The sequence below is a fragment of the Cupressus sempervirens genome, chromosome 2 (genome assembly GCF_028749045.1).
Source record: "Cupressus sempervirens isolate cs-2001-9-10 chromosome 2, ASM2874904v1, whole genome shotgun sequence".
Lineage (NCBI taxonomy): Eukaryota > Viridiplantae > Streptophyta > Pinopsida > Cupressales > Cupressaceae > Cupressus > Cupressus sempervirens.
This window is the reverse complement of record NC_143119.1, coordinates 307,942,903-307,969,729: the sequence shown is the minus strand read 5'-3', so window position 1 is coordinate 307,969,729 and position 26,827 is coordinate 307,942,903. Positions and strand designations below refer to the sequence as shown.

General features: G+C 36.8%; 1 protein-coding gene across 2 annotated transcripts in view; it reads right to left on the bottom strand.

Moving 5' to 3' along the window:
• The window catches only part of LOC149572307 (P-loop containing nucleoside triphosphate hydrolases superfamily protein), a 142,730-nt gene that overhangs the window by 67,247 nt on the left and 48,656 nt on the right, over nucleotides 1-26,827 (bottom strand). For both annotated transcript variants that reach the window (XM_089813518.1, XM_089813519.1), the window contains exon 13: nucleotides 10,869-11,198. In XM_089813518.1, the coding sequence (XP_089669644.1) occupies nucleotides 10,869-11,198 (330 nt within the window). The remainder of the gene's footprint in view (nucleotides 1-10,868; nucleotides 11,199-26,827) is intronic.

The window sequence follows — 26,827 nt, the reverse complement described above, 5'->3', positions numbered from 1 at the left end:
TAACAACTATATATTATTCTCCTCCAAAACTAATTGAATCAGTGAACAGTGTGGAGTCAGTGAACCAATCTAGACAATGAGTAAAGTGTCAAGAAGCACCTAAGTCAGCATATTAGGCAAATGATTCGATGTGATCTGCTGAGCATTTTTACATCAAGGCATAGAAGGCAAATTCATTTACTCAATGTGCTCTACTAAATTGACCTTATGTTGAGACCCTCCCTACTTATACTCACAAGCCAAACGATGCCAACAATCTCTGTTCATGTGACCATACTTACTAGTGGCTGTAATTGCAACGAATGTTCTTCTTGGAATTGTATTAGGATTGACCTAGGCCTCTCTATTGAGAGAATTGCTTATTCCCTTTGTCTTGAGCATATGAGTTTGGTGTGAAGGCTTGTTCTAAGAAGGATGAACTAGAAATGTTGTCAAACAATTGCTTCCATCAATCTTGTTGTAGATGTTTGGTGCAAGATCTAGAAACTTCAAGACAACATTAGTTAAATAATGTTTAACGTTTCAATAAAATGCTCATAAGACTCTAATAGACTTTTTAGAGTGATGACTACCATGATTACATTATTCTCACAATCATGATGTTAGATGCTCCTACAAGGATATCCTCTCATCCATCATGATGGAGAAAAGATTGTTCCTCTGTAAGAATACATGGTTCTTGTCAAACGTTTCATGTAGCCCCTTCAAATATTCCCATATTTCATCAGATGTCTTGTCTAAGGGTACTTGAGGTAGTTGATTGTCAAGGACTGATAATTTAATGAGCATCATGACCTCCCAATTCCTTTCATTGTATTTATCCTAATCTTAACCCATTTTTGTAGGAAGCATAGGCTTGCCCACAACAATCTTACCACCGTTGTTCAAAAATCATCATTTGCTACTTCCAAATGTTGATGTCATGGTCATTGAACTTTTGACTACCTTCCAACATTGTGTTGGTCAAAGATCTTTCACACTTTTACAGGTACAAAATCAATGTTAAAAAGAGGCATAAACCCAAAATTACATGAAGCCCTATGCACAAAAAAAGGCAATTTCACAAGTACAAATTCCAAGGCAAAAATTAAATTAAATGCATAAAATCTTGAACCAATCAAGGCCGGAGCATTAGAAAATAAGTTATAACATATGTCACATTCAAGAACTATCGATCTCAAGCGAGGAACCAAGAATTAGAGGTACCTAACCAAAGATCTTGAGGAGAAGAGCCTAAGAACAAAGCAAAAAGTAACTAAAATTCAAGGGACATTGAGAGTGAAAGTGTGGAGGACTTGTACACGATCACTAGTGCAAGAAAAGCATTAAAATGTCGGGAGAGAAATAGTGCAAAGTATTAGAATGTCAAAAGGTACAAGGTGTGTACTAATTGAGAAACACAATGTCTCCCACAACAAGTCTACATGTCAACAAGTAGAAACTCCCCAAGTTCACAAGAATTGAGTTGAACGACTCAATAAGGCACTACAAGAAGTGTGAAACTACGGGGATGGTGAACGATTAAGATAACAAAAGCCTATTAGCTAAAAGCAACTGGAGGAAGTACATCATCAATCTGAAGAATCAAACAATGACTAAATAGTTGGTGTCATCCAATTCAAAAAAAGGAGAATAGGAGATAGACCAAAAAAGAAAACATGTTGAGCCAAATGATAAGGGGGTGCTCAATCTCATGAATTGCTCTAAAGATGAGATGAGTTACCTAAATGGTATATTTCATTGGCAAACGGACAACCATAAGGTATTTCCATCAACATAATTTTCTTGAAACTGCAACTCTCCATGAAGAGCAACCAATGAAAGCATGTAAAGTTATGGACAATATATTAGATAGTACGAAGAGCAAGATAATTACTGTGGAGCATACAAATATTTGTCAAGTGCAATCAACTTCAATGAAAATTGAAAGAAAAAGAAAAGAGAAAACCAAAGGGGATGGAAAATGGAAAGAAAAGGCAGCTAGAGCCTCAAAAATTTTGAAAAAAGTAGAAATGTTTTCTTACTTTCATCCAATTTAAATTCCAAACTCTCAGCCACATTGTAGTTTTTATTCTTGGCAAGAGTATGTTTCTTATTTCTTGAATAGGCATCATACTTTGACAAAGGCACTTGGCGACATACCCTTGGTTCAATGCATAGATTCGTTTGTATGGACTCCTACTGAACAACCTAGCCTATTTCATCCAATACAAACTAGAAGGTTTTCATTGCATAAGGCATCATCAACTTGGCATAAGATTGTTGTTCATCACTGTACAAACTACATCCAAACTATATGACAAAGTCTTTATCACATATGATTGGGTCTTGTTGATGATTGTTTTGTGGCACTTCTCAACATAGAAGAAAATACCAAGAATTCTATCCTCTCTTAAACAAGTACACCTCACAAGCTAAACAATATGAAAATTTGCGATCAAATAACACGGCCTCAAAGTTTACACTAGGAAGTAGCGACTTCATTGTTCTATATAACTCAGTTGAATTTGATGTTATATAGTGGGTAACACACAAAGTGACTTATGTAATTATTCATGGACTTAATCAATTATTTTCCTTAGCCTGAATGATCTTGCACAAAGAAACTAGAACTTGAAATAAACTGGCTTAAGCTTCAAATAAATACAAAGCATAAGGGTTCAAAGAGTCTAAACTATTCCCCAAGTGTAGAACAAAACTCTACTACTAAGAAAGGTGGAGCTGAATCGGTAGTAGATATGATCCTTAATCAAATTGAACTTTAAATAGGATTCGTCAAACTTCAATAGAAAAAATTCAAATAATTGAGACAAGAGACAGATGCAACCACACAATGAAGACAAATGACTTGAAAAACTGAAATGGGAACAACTTTAAGAATACACAAATTACAATTCTTTCCTAAAAACATTGCACTCTACGAGTCTTACAAATGTTTTCTCAAAACAGATTTTAACATAAACTGCTCCACCTTTACTACTATGATGTCTACAAAAATATAAACAATTTAAACAAAGCCATATTAGCATTAAAACTCTTCTCAAATCTTTCAATATCAATATTCCTAGAACTTACAGTCCTTACACCCTTCTTTTGCAAACTTTCTTCAAGACCTGAAATCTTTTTAATTTCCTCTAGTCATAGAACAACACTTCTCCATCAAACTAGGACATTTATAAATGGAAGCTTAGAAGGGTGTATATTAAACAACCTGAAGAGTTCACCCCATTGGAAAATGAGGACTATGCATGCAAGTTAAAAAAAAGCCCTAGAAGCCAATAAAACACTCTAGAAAAAATGAGTCGGAGCCTCTTAGATGTGACAGCTTCAAGACCTGATGGTTGCGTGATTTCAAAAAGCTCCAAAAATACCCATGTGCAGGTAGCGCGATAAACCTAAATTTTCACTAGCTTCTACTTTAACATTATTATTATTTTTATGCACCCGACCAGATGTTTTTGAGGAAGTTTCCTTTATGGTTGGGTTTTCTCAATGAGGCCGACCTATTCAAGTGGTGGCTATTTATTAAGGCAAAATCATTTTGTTTAGGCGTCAAAGTCATTTGGAGCAGATCTGCATTAAACAAATGCACAGGAAAATCCAGATGCAACCCTGGATCTCCAATTTGTGGTAGGATGTAGCCCCTCTTATTGTTAAATCCTGTTGATTGTCATTGCCTCTATTTTCTGGATCGCGGACTACTCTCTGAGTTCAAATCCTTCATCTTATTTTCAGAAGTCCAATGTTAGCTCAAAACTATTGGAGTCTGGCAAATGCAGGGAGATATCTATAGTCATGCACATAAATTGCTTGGAGAGAACTGTTCAAACTCTCGGTGCCTAGGAACAAATCTGAGAGCCACTTAAGGGGAGCCAAAACAAGGAAGGTGAGTTTGGAATCTGAATAAATGTTCATCAACAGTAAGGATGTGAATATACAGGTCTCAGTCGCATAAAATCTACAAGCCTGCTGGCATTGACATCAGAATGAATTTCCAATCATGATCTTTTAATGTAAAGATCTGTGAGAAATTGACTGATAACCTGTTAAGCAGATCTGAATACTGAAAAGAGTTTCTGTCCTAAGGATAACATAAATATATAACTCCCAGACATGTTCCTACATATTTGTTTGTGTATTTGTATTTTTTTTAAAACAGAAAATTAGAGTTATTACTGCCATTTGAATTCTTTACCAGTCTACAAGTTTTGCTTCGGTATCTTTCAGGTAGATATCTAAAAGGCACTTTGGGTTTTGGTTTATGGTATCCAATAGATGATTATTTCCCCCTAATAGCATACAATGATGCGGATTGTGACAACAACATAATGAGAGAAAAAACAAAAGAGGACGCGCATTTTTTCTAGGCAATAGTCTTGTATAATGACTAAGTAAGAAACTGGCTCCAGTTTCCTTATCTACAACAAAGGCAGAGTATGTAGCAGCTGTTAAGATTTGGTGACTGCAGGAGCTATTTTCTGTACCTGTTTTCATCGTTTCTGTCTGAAAGTGTTATTTCCATCACCATTGACATTTCATATGCTCATGTGCGTACATGACTGATTATTGAAGAGATTAAAACTATTTATAACTGAAGAGCTACATCAAATGTAGCATCATGGTTCAAAATGTAGCTGTAGAATTTTGTTTAAGTCTTCAGTGATGAATGGTTCTTCCATATGCTGAATCCCGTCCTTTGGTGTCAAACATTAAAGGCTTGGATACCAATTCGGGCTTCCTGCCTGTAGAGGCGGAAGCAGATGCGATTAGAAGTGGATTCAGGAGATGATTGGAAGTGGCTTCCAGCCAGTTTCTGCATGCCTCCTGCAGCCTTCACTGGCCCTGGTAGCTGGAAAACCTTTTTTTTTAATTTTTGTCACTTAAAACACTTGTATTAGCACATGGGAAATAGATTTTTCAACCCATTTATTGCTCCTAAACCCTAAAACGGCCCTAAAAGAGATGCTGAGGATTTTTTTTGCGAATCCACATGATTCAGATTTGGATTGAACATTGCATGATGAATATATTTTGATTTTTTAATTGTGATTATTTATGCATTGGAATTGTGAACATAGACGTCTATGATATGGTTTATAATCTTATTGTATTTGAATTTCAATGTGAATGTGTGTTGGTGAAGTTCCAAGTATCCTACTATCAAATGTTTTAATTTTGCATATTTATTTCATTTCTTTACATATACATAGTATAACTATATATATGTATATGTATATACATATGTATGTATGTGTGTATGTATATATACACGCATAGTTTGCAAACTCGGACTCGGAGAGTACTCGGGAAGCCCAAAATTTTCAACTCGGCATATACTTGACAAAAACTAGGGGAAAACTCGGCAACTCAAAAAGTATAAAAATTTAAAATCTCTTTAAGAAACATATTTTTTTTGTAGAATACAATTACAAAATGTATTAAATTAGTAATAGACATTTCAATAGAGGAAATGTGTAGTGTAATAGCACTAAAATGATGTGAAAAATGCATCTAATCCAATGTTTTCCTTGCATCAACATTTTTACCTACATTTTTTAACATCTATAAATACACGAGAGTTAAACTTGAGAGTACTCGCCCAGCAAAAAAACCTTGGGAGTACTCGGCAACTCTGAGAATACTCGGGGAGTTTGCAAACTATGTATACATGTATCCACATCCCCCAAAATAAATTTCGCACATCCATGCACTCACTTCCCGGATCCGCCTCTGAATCAGTAACTAAGATTAAAGGCAATGAAGTGTATTAAACTCCAGCTCATTATCAGTAACTGCAGTCATTCCAATAGCCACGGCAGTTAGAAATCAGAATATGGAACGGCAAATTTAGGTAACTGCCGTCTGTTCACACGGTGGTCAGAGATCAAGCGTCTTCAATTTGCTTGTAAACAGCATTTTGAGTTTTGTATGAGATGTTAGTCATATGCAATTCTGAAATGGATGAGGCATCATACTTTTGGTATTTGACACTTATTGTTGCAGTGTGTAATTCTGAGTGGATGACACTGGAGTCATTTTCCATTTATAATTGTGTGTATCTGTAGGCAATTTTTTTCTATCTATCATGCATAGTACTTTGTAAAGAGTTAGTATTTGATAGGTGATCACTGTTGTGTATATCATGAGTAATCTGATCTCAAGTTATCGGTTTCATTCTGGGTGATCATTACTGTGTTGCATACCGTGAATGTTGGCTTGGGAATACAGGTTCTATATGTTGTTTTGGTCGAGGGTGTCTGTTATTATCTAAGCTGGTGAAGAATTGTATTCAGATTCTGATTTTTCAATGAAGTGTCAATTTTCCTGTGGCTGGGTTTTTCCCCTCAAGTTGGAGTGTTTTCCCAGGATACCTTTGGTGTTTTTGTGTTATATGCTTTTTCTTGTCCTAGTTTATGCTATTGTGGATCAAAGTTTAACAGCAGTAGCCTTTTGTTGCACTCATCCTTGGAAGAAGCAAATATTGAGGGAAACCAAGATAGAATATGATCATCCAATATTCATATTTTGTGCTAAAAAGAGTGTGATCACTATATCAAGGAATCTTGTGATGCTCTCCCAAACTCAACACATTGCAATCAAAAATCATTTCTAAAGGAAGAAAGTGGAAGACCAGTATGTTAAATCTTAAGTTAATAGTATTACTACAAAGGAGCAAATTGCAGACATTTTCCAAAAGCCTTTTCCAAAACAGACATTTTGAGTACAGTAGACAGTAGTTGAGGGTGATATCCTCTTCATCCAATAACTAATGAATTGCATCTTGTTTTAGGTAGTTCATCATTGCACCATCTTACAACTCTGAGAATTCCATTGCCATTGATGTCAAGCTATGTTCCCCCAAGTTTCTGGTACGGGGACGGCGGGGGACGGCAGGACAGGTTTCTACGACGGCAAATTTTTTTGGCAATTTTGGGGACGGGGGGGGATGGTATGGAAATTTTAAAATATACTTTGAAATTTGCAAATATGCATGTCATTCATATGAGCATGTCATTTAAACATTATAGAACCATAACATACAACATTTGAATGCCATCTAGGAAATAATATCCGATTCTAGTACCCAATTGTCAAAATGCATATCAATATCAATGAACACTGAACAATGAACATTAACAATTGTCAATATCATAATGTCATAATGATAAACATGACAAATCTGAAAATCAAAATCAAAATATGCCCAAAGCTATAGGCCCAAAGGGTAGAGGGCTGCCATAAAGTAATAAGTATCAATGTATCATAACCATGTTCATGTTCAAAATAAAAAACAAAGCATAGAAAAATGAAGCAGCCTGCTGCTCCTATTCTGCCTCTACTGCCTTTCAGGGCATTTGGAGGGGTGGGGCCAACCTGGCCGACCAAGTTGGAGGCTTTAAAATATTTTTTTATGGTAAACTTTTTTAGTTTTATGCAAACAAAAAAGGGGGACGGTCAGCTGTACCCGGTATGGAAAGCGGGATGGCCAGACGTCCCCTTTCCGTACCGAGTACAACTGGCTGTCCCCCTTCTTTCCCTCTAGCGTCTCCAAGTTTCCAAGACGTCCCCTGCATTTTTCCACTTTTTGGGGACGGCTGGGGGACGTCCCCTACCCGTCCCCCTATCCCCAAGACGTCCCAGTCCCCGAAACGCTGGGTTTTAGGCCAGGTACGCATCCCCGGGAAACATAGATGTCAAGGGAGGGAGAGTATAGAAAAGGAGAAGCAATAGAGACAAGGAGAGCATTATGTGCTTACTATATCCACAGATTATTTTATGCAAGGTTGTCATTAATGAAAAAGGGAAAGATTGTTCGATTATTGTCATTGATGTCAAAGGACAAATCAGTTTGTTGCCAAATGACATAGATTGCTGAAGCAAACTGCAGACAGATACTACCTTCAAAAAGACAGAAACCAACAAATGAGAAAATTCTATAAAATTCTTGTGTAAGACAGATTTGACTTGTTATTTAAGCTGGCTGATCCTGTACCATTTTGGCGCCCAATTACAGTTCAAAATTCAATCAAATTAAATTTTTTACTCAAAGTGGGCCAACCCACATTGGTGCCACAAGTTGTTGTAAAACAATTTATAACTAAATAAATATTTATTTCTTCCAAAGTGGTCAATCTCATGTAACCACCCAAGTCTGACAGATGCATATAAATGTAAGTTGCCCTCCATTGTAAAGAATGTGTTTCCAAGAAGTTTCCCAACTTCATGAAGATATAAATGGAGCTTGTGGAATGTGGAGGAATGTGAATGGGAGAAAAAGACATATATCAAATATTTACTGATTTGTGTAAGAAGGAAATACAGAAGAATATCAAGGCAGATCTGTGGAGGAATTAAAGCAGATCTAAGAGGATAATTATAGCAGATTTTGAGCAGTCAGTTTAAGGTGATTTTATAGCCGAATTAAGGCAAATTTGAAGGAGACTTTTTATTCAAATAACTATAAAGTTTGTTGTTCAAGAGATTGATGCCTTGCTATTGAAGAAGTTGATGTCTTTTACCAATTTGGTGCTTAGTTGTGGGGATTGTTGTCTTCAATTGACTGGTATTGTAATGTCCCCTCCTGACCGCAAAAGTTGAGGGAGATTTATTAAATGCTTTTGCCTCTTTTTGCATTTAATAAATTTTTAAAAGGTACATGTATGGTTATCTGGAATGTTTTAAGAACTTATGTTAAAGAATAATCATATATGTGAAATTAAAAGAGGGAAATAAGACAACAGCTACATGGCCTTGGAATAGAAGAGCGCCCAAACGTTACCAAGCAGATCTATAATAGCAAGATGGAATCATTCTCAGAAGTAGAATGAGAATCAGAGTCACGTTGTGCAGAAATTGCAGAAGAATACTGACAGTCAGTATTTCTCAGGTGTGCTATTTTCAGAGCTGAGAGATGCTCTCAGAATAGCGGCAGTTATTTGGATGGTCTTTCCTTGACCTATTTTTTTAAGTGCTAGCTGAGCTCTATTTAAGCTTTGTTTTGGATGAATAGAATCTGCAGACTCGGGTAGTAAAGAAGCAGTTGGAGGAACCAGTTAAGACTGCAAATGCATGCCCGTGGATTGGGTCCAATCTCTGCACAGTTGGAGCTTGGCCTGTCATCACCTTCTTCGGTATCCTTAATTGGTATCCGGAGGGGGGGCTGGTCCCAAAAGGAATTAGCAATTTTTCAGTCTGTGTTAAGTGCTCTTGTGAAGATAGATAGTGGAGGTTGAAGGAGTATGTCCAGGCTGTGTGAGACGTGAATGAGATAGTGTCAATGACATTTGAAGTTATCAACCAAAATTAGTATTGCGTGAACTCTACCATTGCACAGAATCGTCTCCCTTACTTTTGAAAAGGAGGACATAACCAGTATGCCACAGAGATGATGAGTAAAGCAGGGTAAGGTGACTGTGGGAAGAGAAGTCATCCAGTTATTCAAAACCCAGGATCCAGAGAAATCTAATATTGACAGACAACCACATTGTTCGGCAGCTTGTCAGTAGGTGCCCAGAATCACCAGCATTCCCCCAGCATGATAAGTGAATGTACACAAACTGTTACAGAAGAAATTTGCTGTCCTGCCTGGGTGAAGTGGTCCACTGTGGAGAGGTATGAGTTCTATCATGCTGTTAGCTACTCCGTGAACTCTGTTCAACCACATCCAGTCCAGTGTAATATATCTTCTGCATATTATTTAGTTAGTCTTGGAAAATCTAAGAGAAGTTGTGTTTACTACAGGGGTTAATGAAATTCATTTCCTGACAGACCAGCGTCTTACTAAGATATTTTGTTTAAATATTTTGACACTATGTTAAAACCATTTAATTCATATCAAACCAGCGGGTACCTCTGTGGAAAATCTGGAGAAGAACTACAGGTGGATATTATAGGTACCTAGAAAGATAAGAGTAGATTGGTGCCTGAGAATTTTGTAAGAGCAAATTTTTTGCCATAATTTTCTCCTGGAAGTCTTTCCACATAACTCTTGTGTTCATTATTGTTGATTTTGTGCGATTGATATTGTTGTGGCTGTTGATTTGAAAAAGTCACAAAGATTATCTTATACTAAATATCAGCTTGTGCTCGTCAGAGTTGTCTGTTGATATTTAAGACCTGCTTATAATTGAGAAAAATCTTGAAAGCATGGGAGCACAGTAATTATCACTTTATTGTCATTTTTTTATAAGAGTTAATGGTATTGTAAGCAGCAGGTTGGCCTTGATGCCACAATCCACTGAAATTCAGCCATCTATTGCCTCAATTCATTAAAAAAAAGGTTAATGGCTAGCTGAGAGAGAGAAGAATGAATGAGTACTGTCCACCTCATTATTTGAATCTGCTCCATTGCAAGAAATACTGTATATGACTAGCTGACAGTACTCGTCCATTTTTTCCTCAGAAACTGTCTTTTTTTGTTGACTTCTTCAATGAGAAGAAATCAATTTTATTCTAATAACATATTGAGTTTACAAGAATGAGAAATATATCATGAACACAGTGTTGAAGTAGCTGACTATTAAAGATGGACCATTGGCTAATGCTGATTGACAACAAATAACTTTTGACTCATCAAAGGGTACCTTTATCCATTGGTAAAGAAAAGATGTCAAGAGCAGAAAAGACACTGCTAGAATGAAAAGCCTCCAAAACAGAAACAAAAGAAATGAACATCAAGTAAAGGTGCTTCACAGTTATGAAGGAAACGGTCTTAAAAGAGCCTACATTCATAATTGCCTAATTCTGATGAAGCTAATATGATAACTTCATTCATAAATGTGCCCCTCTCATGATAACAAGCAACAAACATTAATATATTTCAAGACAAAAGAAGAAGAATTGAACATCTCTAAGGAGCAATAGTACACCTGATAAATTTTCTCTTGAATCGAATGCTTCCCTTCTTTCAAGCATTTTAACAAGAGGGGCCATAAACTCTCTGAAAGTAATTCGCATAATTTCTTCCAAGCCTTTTCATTCCTTTCATTTGATGAAACTCCCAGCATTGCTGGAGGTGATGAAGCAGTATAAAGTAAAGGCTGCAAGAATCCTCCTTTTTGAGAATAAGAAGGCCCGCATTCAGCTTCCTCATTGTATGCCCATTTATTATCAATACCACTAGAGATTAACAGTTTAGATACAACAAAAAAAAGATGATGTAGAACTCGCGATGTTGAAATAATTGAATCTGCCATCAACTGCATGAAAAATAAGGAAATGTGTAACTACGATTGTCAGAATATTCAAATAGAAATTTTGCGTTGAAACAAACAAACAATAATAAAATCCTTAGAAAAATGTTTGGTCCTGACAACATTTTAGTTCTTGTACAAATTTAGCAAAGGCAACCAAAAGGCAAATGGAATTGACACATTTAAAAAATCTAACCTTGACAGGGATTATAATGCCCTTCCTAATGCTTAATATGAGAAAACAGGACAACTAATAAAGTTCCAATTAAGAATGATTTTACAAAGTATGCCCTTGTCAAGGTTTTGAATTTTATTCCATTCTTCAGCTGATATTGTAAGTCACTTGTTTACATCACTCCATTTGTAATACCTCATATGATCACCAGCTGAACCTTTTGCAAGGTTGGTATTCATAACTTAGGTTGGTATGTAACTTTGCAGCAGCTAATTTTGAGCAGTTCTATGCTATGGTTGTAAATACATATATTTTTAATCTTCCAACAGAAGAACCCAGACAACTTTTGAATGTAAGGCATTTAATAAAACAGCATCGGTTTTCAATATTATTGTCAATACGGTAACAATAGTAAAGAGGTCAGTATTATCAAATAGGCTAATGGCGCTCGTGATCACAGCTTTCCACCTTGAAGTGAATAATCATCACATTAATTTCATGGTATTTTGTTGGTTGAGTAAATAGACACAAACTGGTCACTTGACATTTCCAAGTATTCAAGAGCACAGCCCAAACTCACTGCAAGCAATCAGCAACTCTGTGTAATATCCCTTCCCTAGTTTTATAAATAATTTCAGAGTTTCTTCATTGACATCTTTACGAACAGTTTGCAAGCAACTGAGCTAAATGCTTGGATACCAATTTTTCTTGAACAAATATCAGTCAAGTAGACAGTGTAAATTAAACTGCTAGTTTAGTAAGCTTGAGAATTCCAGTTCACCTATTATGAAATGATAGAAGGCTATCTCATAACAATGATCATACAGCACTAAAGATAATCAACCTCAGAAATGGATAATTCACTCACCCAAATCTCATTTCATCAATATTAAAACGTGCATACAACAGTATTACAATCACCCAATGAAAGATTGGATTCTAATAATTATATTAAGTGCACGAAGGGTGACGTAGCACCTGGAGTGACAATGCTCATGATTCTTCAGAACTCCCAGTCATATATGATGTGCTGTAGGTAGTAGTCGGCAGCGAGAACAATGTTACTGCTACCTTCCTCTGCCGAAGATTATATCTTTGCTTCATCTGTAGGCAATACTCAGAGTGAAGTCTCCGCAATGCTTGGGTTCTACAATCAAGCTGAGCAACTGCCGTGACCACCATCCTATTTGCTAACCCTGCCGGTCTGTAAAGTCCTGCGTAGTGCTGCTAACTGATCGCAGACTGTAGATATGTCGGCTCTATGTGGTCCACCTTACACACCCAACCTCCTAAGTGAAAAAACGGCTGCCAAACCTGCTGTGAGTGACACGATTCTCCAACTAGGTTTAGACGGTAGTCTTCAGAACCAATGTTAACTCTCCTTACTTGGCAACGGTAAAGCCTGCCTATCTTGCCTGTCATCCAACATAAAATACAAGCACTAACCTTTACGTATTAATTTCTTGGAAGTCTTCAACACCTGTATCCTCTCTGCAGCTGAACTCCCACTCCTCAAAGATCTTCCATGCATCAATTTGGAATCATAATTCTGAAGTGCAAAAGTAGATGCTAGGTTTGTGTCTTGTCTCACTATTTTTCCTGAAGGGGTTTCGTCCTCAGGAATTATCCAGTCACATTAAGCAACCTTTAGGATTTGTAAAGGCTTTCTTTTATAACCTCGAAGTTTGGGGAGATACAAACATCTTAGCAATGTGGGGTAAAGGACTATTTCGTCTTTTAGTCACTTAAGTCATTTTGTCATAAAGTGACTTCAAACGATAAAGTACTTTATATTTAAACTCAATAAAATGAAATGACTATAACCTTAGATTTTCCCATTAAGATCTCAACCGAAACCAAAACTCTTGTGACTAGTTAGCATCCTAAATCACATGTCATTAGCCTATCCGGATGGAAAGATAGACCAACTAGGCGCCAAATAGCTAGCGCGAAGAAGGGGACATTATAGTCCTCCCTTCCCAAGATTGCTTGCCCTCAAGCAATCTCAAAGTTAGGTGCTATATGTTACAAGATTCAAGAATTGGCAGATTAACAGATTTCCAAATGATTGATTGAATAAGAGAGGAACAAATGTGTTCCTTATCAAGAATTACAAGGATTAGAAACAACGTAGACTGAAGACGAAATTAGAAACGAAACTGAAGACAGGATAGGAAACATTCCTATCTGGACTAAAGACAAAAGAGACAAGATAGGAAACATTCCTATCTAGACTGAAAGATGGACTACAAACAATAGTTGACCATTATAGAAAGTATTTAACTAAGGAGATAATATCTTAATAAAGATATTAAAGATATTATCTTAATACTATAGGATTGACTCGCTTTCCCAAGTGGCATCCTCATAAGGTAAATCATTCCAACAAATCAGATTCCTTGATGGACCTGTTACACAGCTTCCTCTCTCTGACCTCTATCACCTCTATTGGAACTAATACAAGCTTCCCTTCCTCATCGAGTAGAGGCAACTCTATAGAGGGTATTGTATGTTGGCCAATCGCTTTCTTGCGACATGAAACGTGGAACACGTTATGAATTATGCTGTCGTCGGGTAAAATCCAGCTCATAAGCGACCTCACCAAACCTCCTAGTAATGCGATATGGACCAAGAAATCTGGGCTGAAGTTTTTGGGACCCACTCTTCTTCAAGGAACTCTGCCTATATGGTTGAAGACGGAGATAAACCACGTCACCCAACTCAAAACTCTGCTCAATCCGTCAATGATCAGCGTACATCTTCTACTGATTCTAGGCCCAAAGAATGTTCTCCCGAAGAGATCTAAGAATAACTTGCTGATCCTGTATCCAATCCCCGGCTAGTGGTGCCCTATTGTCCTGCCAAGCCAGGTCTATGAATGACAGGGGCTTGCTGCCATAGAGAGCTCGAAATGAATACATCTGAATGGACATGTGGTAGGAGTTATAACAGTACTCTCCTAGATACAACCACTTAACCCAAGCTCTTTGTTGTCCTGCTACATAGCTTCGAAGGTAACCCTCCACCCATTTATTAACTATCTCAGTCTGTCCATCCGTCTAGGGGTGGTAACTCATGTTGGGTGTCAACTCCGTACCAATCAATCTGAAAAGTTCCTGCCAAAAAGTGCTAAGGAACTTGCTATCCCTCTCGCTCATAATGGTGTGCGAAAAACCATGTAAACAAAAAACCTCCCAAAAGAATAATTCAACTACCTAAGAGGCTGATCAATTTGCTGCTATGGTGAAGAAAGTGAGTGAATTTTGTCAATCTATCCACCACCATAAAAATGGAATCCATGCCATACACCCTAGGCAACCCTATAATAAAATCCATGGAAATACTCTCCCATTTCTACGTCGAAATGGGGAGAGGCTGTAATAACCTGGCTGGAAACTCATGCTCTAACTTGTTCTTCTGACAAGTTTGAAACTCCTTGATATGTTAGAGGATATCGTCCTTGAGGCCCTTCCATGAAATCTTTCCCCGACCTTTCTATAACTTTTGAAGAATCCTGGGTGTCTTGCTGATGGTGCATCATGTAGAGTTTCCAAAATCTTACCCTTGAGTTTAGATCTTGGTACGAGGTAAATACGATCCTTATAGAAAATCACATCATCTATTGCCTTGTACCTTCTATCCTGAAGTTGTCCATCCATAATCTGACATGCTTGAGTATATACTAAACCAACAACTACGACTTCCAATCTGTTGAAATCTTAGAAATAGCACAACATTCTGCTACTAAGGGTCTCCTAGAAAGTGCATCAGCAACTACAGTGTTCTTACCTTTGACATACTCAATGTCAAAATCATAAGCCTGAATCTTGCTGAACCACTTTTGTTGTCTTTCATTAAGATTCTTCTGTTCTAAGAAGTAGCACAAACTATTATGATCTGTCCTAACTATGAATTTGCCCCCCACTAAGTACTCTTTGAACTTGGCTAAAGCACACATAATAGCCAACATTTACTTATCATAAGTGAAGTACAGTCTCTCGCCATCCTTGAGCTTCTTGCTCGCATAAGCAATCAAATGCCTATCTTGCATGAGAACAGCGCCAATACCACTCCCCAAAGCATCACATTCAAGAACAAACACTCCACAGAAATTGGGCAATGCCAAGACTGGGCATGTGCTCATCACCTGTTTGAGCCTATCAAAGGTCTTCTTTGCCTCAACTGTCCATCCGAATGCCCCTTTCCATGTGAGGTCAATGAGGGCAGCCGCTATCTGAGAGAAACCTCTAGCGAACCTCTTGCAGTAAGAGCAAAGACCCATGAATTCCCTCAAGGCTGATGCGTTCCTCGATGGTGGCCAATCTAGGATTGCCTGAATCTTTTCTTGATGTACCTTCACACCATCTTCACCAATCACGTGACCAAGGTAACGAATATCGGTCAATCCAAACTCACACTTGGACTCTTTAGCAAACAATGAGTGCTCCTCCTCCATGATACTGAGTATCTCATCTAGATGTTGCAAGTGCTCCTCCCAAGTTCTGCTGAAAATCAATATGTCATCAAAAAATACTAATACTCTTCTGCAACTACTTTCTAAAGATGTGGTTCATACATGACTGAAATGTAGCTGGCGCATTAGTGAGTCCAAATGCCATAACCAAGAACTCGTAGTGACCATTGTGACATCAGAAGGCTGTATTATGCACATCCTCCTCGCAAACCCATATCTGATGGTACCCTGATATGAGATCTATCTTTGGGAAGTAAACTGCCCCATATAACTCATCCAGTAGCTCATCAATGTGAGGGATTGGGTACCTATTCTTGATGGTCCTCTTGTTGAGAGCATGGTAATCTATACACATGCGTAGAGTGTAATCCTTCTTCTTCACCAATACAATTGAAGAAACAAAGGGACTGGAGCTAAGTCTGATGTGTCTCATGTGTAGAAATTCCTTACTAGTCTTTTCTATCTCCTCCTATAGTGCCTGGGATGACAATAAGTTGTCGCGATGATAGGTTTGGCGCCCTCCTCCAACTCGATGATATGCTCAAAACCTCTATCTGGGAGAATCCTAGAGGTATGACCTCAAAAACCCTCTTGTGTTTATCGAGCACCAACTGAATGTCAACATGAATTTGTTGCCCTAAGTCTAAGGTAGCCTTAGAAGAGATAAAACAATGGGCTGCCCACTCCATGTCATCATGCCTCATGATTGCCTCCATCCTGTGGGCTGAATCAACCTGGGTTCTCCCTCAGGCATAGCCTTGAGGATCACCTGTTTGCCATCCTGTAAGAATTTCAGTTGCATCTTATCACGATCAACTATGTACCTGCCAATAATCTACAACCACTGTCTACCCAACATAGTGTCTAACCCATCTAAATCAACCACATAAAAATTTGCTTCAAGAAGGAAATCATCAAAATGAATCGGAAGTCCTAACACCTTCCCTTCGCATCTCAATATCTCACCTCCTACCACTCTAACCTCAAACTCAGGTATGTCATCAATTTGTAACTTCCTCTTGGTAACCCATCGTAAGCTTATGAAGTTATGCGAGGCACTTGTATCCAAGAGACATATAATACACTGTCCTCTAACAATTCCCTTCAAACAAAAGGGGTGTCCCATGGGATCGCTAGAAAGTGATGCTATGATAGGAGGTTGTCCCTAGGTGCCTTCCTTCTTCCTCTCTCTACATGGTCGATCCTCATTCTCTTCCTCGTCACTACCATCAACATCGTTGCCCTCCTATTGCTCATCCTCCTCCTCTGAAACTACCTCTACATAATGTATCTTGCCTTTGCCAAGGCATCTATGATCTGGTGTCCATGGCTCTCTGCAAGTGAAGCATAACTTCTACCTCCTGAGTTCATTCTGTGTCTCAAAGTCCATCTTGGGAGGTGTAGCCTTATGCTGGTTTTTGTTCTTTTGGAATGAAGTGGACCCCTTATACGTTTTCTTGGGAGGTTGTAATATCGAAGAGGGTGACTCTAGATCATGTGCGATCTTAATAGCATCATCCAAAGTGTTTGGTTTAAGTACCTTAACCAAACCTATATATCTATCATGTAAACCCTCGGTGAACAGCATTACCTTGCATTGTTCTAACATATATGGAACCATCATTGAGATCCGCTGAAACACGTCAATGAAATTATCCAAAATCCACCTTGTCGTAAATGTGTCAAATCCCTATAATAGACCTCTATATCCTTCTTGTCAAAGCGAGTAATCAGCTTAGAGCTGAAAGTCTCATAGGACGTAATAAGACCATGATCTTGGGTAATCAACACGTGATGCCACCAATCATATGTCGCTCCCTCTAAATGCATTGTAGCAAATCTAATGGCTTTTGTCTCTAACATAGGTTTAAGTGTTAGGTAAGTGTCTAGCTTGTGAATCCAAGCTCTTGCAGATGTCTTACTACTACCATCAAAAGTAGGGAGAGATAGTTTGTTCATAGCATACTTTAAATCCTTGTTTGGTGCTCTAGGTCTCCTATCTTGTTGTTGCCTTTCTGCCTCCCGTTTCTAATTTAAATATTGAATAAAAGACATATTTTGTTTAACTGTATCAAGAAACAAATCTCATTCATCATACATCACCATAAAGTTTTCTGGCAGTAAGTTTGGTGCCGCTGGTGGTGCTACCTCTTCCTCTACATTAAAAATAGTCATTAAAGGCCTGTCTATGTTTCATGTGAGGGCCCTAACAACTCGGAGTGATCCGGCCACACTACCACCTCCACTGTGATGGCTCGAGGCTCTCCTGTTAACCAAAGCTAATTGTTGCATAGTACTTGCAAGCTGCTGAAGCACATTAGCAATGTTATTCTACCCATCCCTGAGCCCGCAATGTTTCCCTTACTTCTCGTTCCTATTCAATCTCATTATGAGCCATTTGAACATTGTTTACCCATTCAGCTTGTTCAATCTATTCAACCTATGTAGCCTATTCACTTGTTCCAAAATTTAACTCTTCGTCAACTAAATAGTTGTCTTCAATGTCAATCTGATCTGAAGACTGCCTGTTCCGGTTGGAGATGACTAAACTTATAAAGTTTCTTCCTCATACCTAGCTATCATTTTTCCTGTTTATTCCAACCTGGAGTGTAATAAATTTCCCCACAAGATGGCAGTATTTATGGCTATGATACCACTATAATCTCCCTTTCCTAGTTTTATAAAGAGTTTCAAAGTTTCTTCATTGACATTTTTACGAACAATTTGCAAGCAACTGAGCTAAATGCTTGGATACCAATTTTTTTTTTTAACAAATACCAGTCAAGTAGACAGTATAAATAAAATTGCTAGTTTAGTAATCTTGAGAATTCCAATTCACCTATTATGAAAGGATACAAGGCTATCTCATAACAATGATCATACAGCAGTAAAGATAATCAACCTCGGAAATGTGTAAAGTTTCTCTGCAAATTCTGTGTAATCAAACTTTAGCTTATACCTTATATTGTGCTTGCTGAAGATGATCTTCCTTAAGTCTGACTTGTATAAAGAGATGTCAATAATATATTATTTATTCTGAAATGTTCTATTTCTGAAAGTACTTGACTAGGTCAGACTTGCTTAACAGAGCAAACTTTATGTTCTTTGTGAGTACTTAAACTACAACCACAACCTTCATAAATACCATATCTAAAGGGCATGTCCCTTGAAGGGACATGACCCTATCTAGGTCGGCCGCTAAACTCCTCCTCATAATTGGCGCCTGAAGGATGTAATGACATGTAAACAATATTAACTAGGATCAATTAAGGTTTAACACTCAAACAAATAAAACCCAAGGGAGATGTCGATCATGCCTATTAAAGGAGCAATATAAATTTAGGCTTTCATAAGGCATCAAATGAATGCTAAGGTCTGTACGATCTGCACAGTCAGATCAGTATGTTGATCAGAGTTACGAATTTAACACTCCCTCTTAACTTGATAAACTTACTGAAAGATAACATATCTAGCAACATCAATTAAGATGAATAAGCATAGATTGATAACCTATATCTATATGAATCTTTCTTAGCATGTGGTATCATTGAACACATGATACTATGTCATATTACTAAACCTGTGATATGACATATCACTGATTCTAGTGATAACAGTATTGCAAAGAATACAATATACAAGATAAATCCGGAGAATAATTAAATTCTTCATTTATCCAAGTTGTGACTCATAGGTACTAGTATTCCTATATCACAACATGATCCTAAGATCTACCAGGATACAGCATAAACTCTGGAGAACAATAAAATTCTTCCTTCATCAAAATTGTGACTTATAGGCATAACAATGTCTACATCACAATGTGATCTTGAACTCATCTAGATCTTATAGTAGATCTCTATTGTTTAGCACATTATCTAAGAGATTGTCATCTCTCATAATGTCTTTTATACAAGTGTTCATTATCTCAGAGATCGTCACCTCTTAGATAATGAATACAAATGGTGGAGCCCATAACAGTCAATAGCCTGACAATAAAATTATTTTATTAATAATTTAAAGAATACAAATGTATTACAATTCGACCATACCAAGTCTTTTCCTAAAGTGATCTATATTCACTCGAGAAAGAGGCTTGGAAAGAATATCTGTTGTCTGATCTGTAGTGCAAATTTATTCTAATTTTACAGTATTCCTATCTACCATATCTCTTACATAATGGTAACGAATTTCAATATGCTTGGATCTGTCATAAAAAACTAGATGCGTAGAAAGCTTGATTGAACTCTGATTATCACAATGAATAATCGTAGGATTTATGGCTTGACCAAATAATCCCAGAAGTAACTTTCTAATCCAAACTGCTTCCCGACAGGCCATTGCTGTTGCAATGTATTCGGCTTTTGTGGAACTTTGTCCTACTGAAGACTGTTTTTTACATATCCATGATATCATTACTGAGCCTAAACTGAAACAGCATCTTAAAGTGCTTTTCCTGTCAGTAACACTTCCAGCCCAATCTAAGTCTGTGTATCCATGTAGGTCCAATTCAACTTTCTCATACTGAGCCCAATGTTAAGAGTGCCTTGTAAGTATCTCATGATGTGTATGACTACAACTAGGTGAATCTCCTTTGGCTCACACATAAACTAACTTAATGCATTAACAGCATAGCAAATATCAGGTCTTGTATTTACAAAGTACATAAGAGACCCAATCATCTATCTATAAAGAATAGAATCTATGGAAGGTGATTCTGTTGTTGCTTCCTTAAGTTTATGTAAATTAGTCTCCATGAGAGAAGACATAGGCCTGCAGTTCCACATTCCAAATCTCTTCAAGATGTCTAATGTATACTTTCCTTGATTAAGTATAATGCTATCAGAATTTTGCCAAACTTCTAGTCCTAAGTAGTAATGAATGAGCCCTAAATCTTTCATCTCAAATTCTATGATTAGATCTTGCTTGCATTGATCTATGAGATGATCATCACCTGTTATTAGTAAATCATCAACATACAGTATCAAAATTACCATATCATCTTTATCACTTTTATAATATAGATTTGGATCAGCTTCATTCTTGAAGAATCCTAAGCTGGTGAGATACTTATCAATTCTTTCATACCATGCCCTTGGAGCCTATTTAAGCCCATAGACAGCTTTCTTGGGCCTGCAAACAAAAATTTTAGAGTTATGAGTTTCAAATCCTCCAGGTTGCTCCAAATATACCTCTTTTGTAATATTTCCATTTAGAATTGTTATTTTTCCATCCATTTGATGTACTTTCCATCCCTTTGATGCTGCAATAGCTAGGACTACTCTTACAGAGGTGTATCTGGCAATAGGAGCAAAGGTTTCTTCATAATCAATCCCCTCTTTTTGAGAGAATCCCCTAGCTACGAATCTAGCTTTATATTTTTCAATGCTATCGTCAGCAACATGCTTGATTTTAAATATCCACTTGGAAGAAACAACAGATTTTTCTTCAGGTCTGGGAATAATTTTTCAAACATCATTCTTCATAATGGATTGGTATTCTGCTATCATGGCATCCTTCCAAGTTGTATGTTTAATAGCATCTGATACATTGGTTGGTTCTGATTTAAACAAATAATTCATGTTTGATGCATAACTAGAAAATCTTTTGGGTCTTTTACTTTCTCCGAAGGTTCCAGATGGTGCAGCAAAGTCTTGTGCTTCCTCTACTGTCTTAATGGCCCAAAGTGGTCTTTTTTTAGAATTTTGAGTTTCTTCAAGATTGAGATTTTAAATTTCATCTTCAATTTCTTCAATGTTCTCCCTTTGACACTTGATTCAGTATTGTCTTCAGAACTAGGTAAGGGAGATGGATCTCCAAAACTTAGGGCTCTTTTGAATGCTTCATCTTCTTCAAAAATTACATCCCTACTGAGTTCAATATTTTCCTGACCAAGTATGAAAATCCTATATGCTTTAGATGTTTCACTATAACTTACAAAAATACCTTTCCTCCCGGAGGGTTCTAATTTAGTTCTCTTTTCTTTTGGAACATGTATATATATTGGGCACCCAAAAATCCTAAGATGACTTATATTAGCTTTAACTTTAGTAAAAACTTCTTCAGAAGTTTTATCTCTAAGGTAGGAGTGACGAATTTTGTTTTGAATATAGACAACAGTATAAGAGGCGTCTGCCCAAAGATAATATTCTAGGTTTTGATCAAATATCATAGCTCCTGCAGCTTCTATAATTGTCCTATTCTTCCTTTCTACTACCCCGTTTTGTTGTGGGTTATAAGGAACGGTATACTCCCTCTTAATTCTTGTTTCTCTACAAAACTCTTTAAACAAACTTGAGAAATATTCCCTCCATTATCAATCTTAAGAGTTTTAATTTTATGTCCTAATAAGTTTTCAATTAAGGTTTTAAATTCTTTAAATCTCTTAAGGATTTCTTCTAATTCTTTACATTTTAAGAAGTAAATCCAAGTTTTTCTAAAGAAGTCATCTATAAAAAGTATATAGTACCAAAATCCTCCAAGACAAGGAACAGACATAGGTCCACATAAATCTAAGTGGATTAATTCCAAAACATTGTTAGTTTTTCTAGTGCTATCATGAAATGGACTTTTGGTGTTCTTACCCAAAGCACATCCTTTGCATATGCTTGAGTGATCTTTATCCAATTTAGGTAAACCAATGACCATCTTCTCCATAGTTGATAAGGTTTTGAAATTTAGATGTCCTAACCTTCTATGCCATATTTGGTTCATATTAGCAGCTTCATGAATTAAAGCTTGAATAGGTCGACTAGGTTCTGAATTTAATTCATACAAGTACCCCTTTCTTTGACCAATCAATTTTGCTTTCTTAAATGAGGAGTTCTTAGCCCAGGTTATTACTTTACCGTCCATGAATGCAACATTATGTCCATCATCTTCAAGTGTTGTAACCGAGATTAGATTCTTTTTTATTCCTAGTACATAGAGTACTCCTTTGAGAAGAAGAGAACTACCCAACTTTAGTTTTAAGGTGCAATTTTCAATTCCTTTGATGGAATGTACTAAATTATTACCGATGGTGACTTCGCCATTACCTTTTTTTGATATAGAGTCTAGTGCTTCTCTGTATCCTGTAATATGTCAAGATGATCCACTATCAATAACCCATGCCTTGCTTGAGACTTCATTTGATAGTGCTGAATACAATACACGATTCTCAGGATCCTAGTTATCTTCTTTCCTAGTAATGTTTGTACAGTTTACTTGCTAGTTAGAATTCTCAAAGCAATTAGATCTGTAGTGTCCAAACTTTTCGCATTTGGAGCATTTTATTTTGGATAGATCTTTCTTAGGTTTGTCATTCTTTTGATTACCTTTCTTCTTTTTGAAATGCTTCTTATTACCTTTATATGAATTTGTATTGAGAACATGAAGTTCTTCATCTTCAGTTTCCAACTTTCCCCCTTTCTTAAGTTTTTTGGATTCTTCCTGAAGACAATCTCCCTTAAGTCTATTGAAGTCAGAAAGATTGTCTCTAGCACTTACTCCTTGTGCGAATGTTTCCCATGAATCTAGTAATCCATCTATTGCTATCAATGTTAATTCTATGTAATCAATTATGGTTCATATACTTACAAGTTCATCTCTTAGACTAGCAACCCTTAGGAAGTAAGAATTCATCGATTCTCCCTTCTTTATTTGTATATGATTTAGTTGCCTTTTTACTGTGAGGACTCTAACTGCATTGTTAACCTCATATGCATTCAATAACGCATTCATCATATTGAATGTTGTTTGATGTTTCGTTAGCATGGGTACTATTTCATTTTCTTACTCCATCTAATATGATCTACATGGCTTTCCTGTTTCCTTTACTCCAGATAGTTTTATTAGGTTCAATATCAGGTAGCTTGGAAGCTTTATCAACAAACTATTTCACATCATTTTCTTCAAGAATAATCATGATTCTGAATTTCCAAGCATCAAAGTGTTTTTTCGCATCAAACTTGTCCTCGGGTCTGATTGTTTATGCCATTGAAGATAGGAGAATGTTGCTAGATATACCAAGTCTGATTGCTTAATTTGCAGAGCCTAGGTTCAACTACCAGAGCTCCGATACTATGTAAAGCTTCTACAAATTCTGTGTGATCAAACTTTGGATTATACCTTCTATTGTGCTTGTTGAAGATGATCTTCCTTAAGTCTCACTTGTATAAAGACATGTCAATAATATATTATTTATTCTGAAATGTTCTATTTCTAAAAGTATTCAAATAGAGCAGACTTGCTTAAAGGAGCAGACTTTATGTTCTTTGTGTGTCCTTTGACTACAACCACACCCTTCATAAATACCTTACCTAAAGGGAATGTCCCTTGAAGGGAAATGACCCTCTCTAGGTCGGCCCATAAACTCCTCCTCATAATCAGTGCCTAAAGGATGTAATGACATGTAAACAATATTAACTAGGATTAGTTAAGGTTTAACACTCAAACAAATAAAACCCAAGGGAGAAACCGATCATGCCTATTAAAGGAGCAATATAAATCTACGCTTTCATAAAGCGTCAAGTGAATGCTAAGGTCTGTGCGATCTGCACAGTCAGATCAATATGTTGATCAAAGTTACGGATTTAACAAAATGGATAATTCACTCACCAAAATCTCATTTCATCAATATTAAAACTTGCATACATCAGTGTCACAATCACCCGATGAAAGACTGGATTCTAATAATTATATTAGGTGCAAGAAGGGTGAAATAGCACCTGGAGTGGCAATGCTCATGATTCTTCAGAACTCCCAATCATATATGATGTGTTGTAGGTAGTAATTGGCAGCGAGAACAATGTTACTGCTACCTTCCTCCGCCCAAGATCATATCTTTGCTTCACCTATAGTTGATACTCAGAGTGAAGTCTCTGCAATGCTTGGCTTCTACAATCAAGCTAAGCAAATGTCGTGACCACCAACCTATTTGCTAACCCTGCCGATCTGTAAACTCCTGCTTTGTGTTGCTAATTGATCACAGACTGTAGATATGTCAGCTATATGTGATCCGCCTTACACACCCGACCTCCTAAGTGAAAAAAGGCTGCCAACTCTATTGTGTGATGACCTGCTGTGAGTGACCCGATTCTCCAACTATGTTCAAATTGTAGTCTTCAAAACCCACGTTAACTCTCCTTACTTAGCAATGGTAAAGCCTATAACCCAACATAAGATACAAGCACTAACCTATACGTATTAATTTCCTAGAAGTCTTCAACACCTGTATCCTCTTTGCCACTGAACTCCCACTCCTCAAAGATCTTCCATGCATCAAGTTGGAATCATAATTCTGAAGTGCAAAAGTGATGCTAGGTTTGCGTCTAGTTTCATTGTTTTTCCTTAAGGGGTTTTCGTCCTTAGGAATTATCCCATCACGTTAAGCAACCTTTAGGATTTGTAAAAGCAACATATATTCGTGGTATATCCCAATGCAAAGGCTTTCTTTTATAACCTCGAAGTGTAGGGAGATACAAATATCTTAGCAAGGTGGGATAAAAGACTATTTCATCTTTTAGTCACTTAAGTCATTTTGCCATAAAGTGGCTTTAAACAATAAAGTACTTTATATTTCAACTCAATAAAATGAAATGACTTTAACCTTAGATTTTCCCATTAAGATCTCCTCAACTGAAACCAAAACTCCTGTGATTGGCTAGCATCCTAAATCACATGCCGTTAGCCTATCTCGATGGAGAGATAGACCAACTAGGCGCCAAATTGCTAGCACAGAGAAGGGAACATTACACTCTGCACAAGTTGGCAACTTTGACTTGCTAGGCATAATTTGCAATTTGACATAACAAAAATATTGGGGAAAACATAAAGAAATTGCTGTCGAAATGTAGTTGGTGCTTTTAAATTAGTTTGGCCATGCCATTTTCCCACAAAGTAATTGTTTAAGTGAATTCAAACAAAACCAAAGCAGATTTGAATAGCAAAATTTTGTAGTTTGTAGTTCTGTTTTCTTACCAACCTCACTGCAAGTACTCAGCAATTATGTGTAAGTCTGTGACTTGGACTTGCCAGACACAATTTGCAATTTGACACAACAAAAATAAAGGGAAAAATGGAAAGAAAACACTGAGAAAATGTAATTTTTGGTCCTTTTTAACTACTTTGCCCATGCCATTTCCCCACAAAGTATTTGTAAGTTTGTTTGAGTGAATTCAAATAAATCTGAAACAAATTTGAACAGCGATTTTTGTAGTTTTGGGATTAGATCAATTTCTTCTTTTCCTTTTTGATTTTCTTCAAGCATTGCAATTTAATTCCAAAATAATAGATTTAAGTTTTAAACCATGTTTTGAAAGTATTAAATTCAATTTTATTTTTCAGAGTCTGGACTTTGGGTAGAAAATTCATTATTTTGCTCAAGTTATTTGATGCTATTAAAATTGATTTATGTTTGTAACAAATTTTATATTTATTTTGTTCTGTCTTAGCCTCTCAGATTCAAATCTTATTCTTTACTTTCGAGTTTTTTTTTTACTTTAACATGCTATGCTTAAATTTATTTTGTTATTTTTATGGATGCTAGATTAATATAAAATGGCACAAACATCACAGGGTGGAAGCTAGCCAATTGTTAAAGATCAGAACAAGAAGGATGCAACTTGGAAACATGGCACACATATGAATTCATCTCCACCTCCACAAGATTCCTATTCCAATGTAGGACTCTCCTCCGCCATCCCAACTTCTTTATTACTTCAAGGGCCTTGAAAAACCTAAGACTCTAGGACACTCTAAGACTATAATTGCATACAAATCTCCCACATGTATACATTACCTTCTGTTTCAAATCCACAAACTTCTCAAGGGTCAAGTATTGTTGAGTGTGATACAACAATTAACAACGCAATTCCTTGGTGGAGAACCATGCATGGGACTTAGTTCCACTTCCCCAAAGACGAAAACTGATTCAATGTAAGTGCATCTACCAAACCATGAAGCAGACGCAATTGTTGATAAGGTCAAAGCATGTTGAAAGGTTTT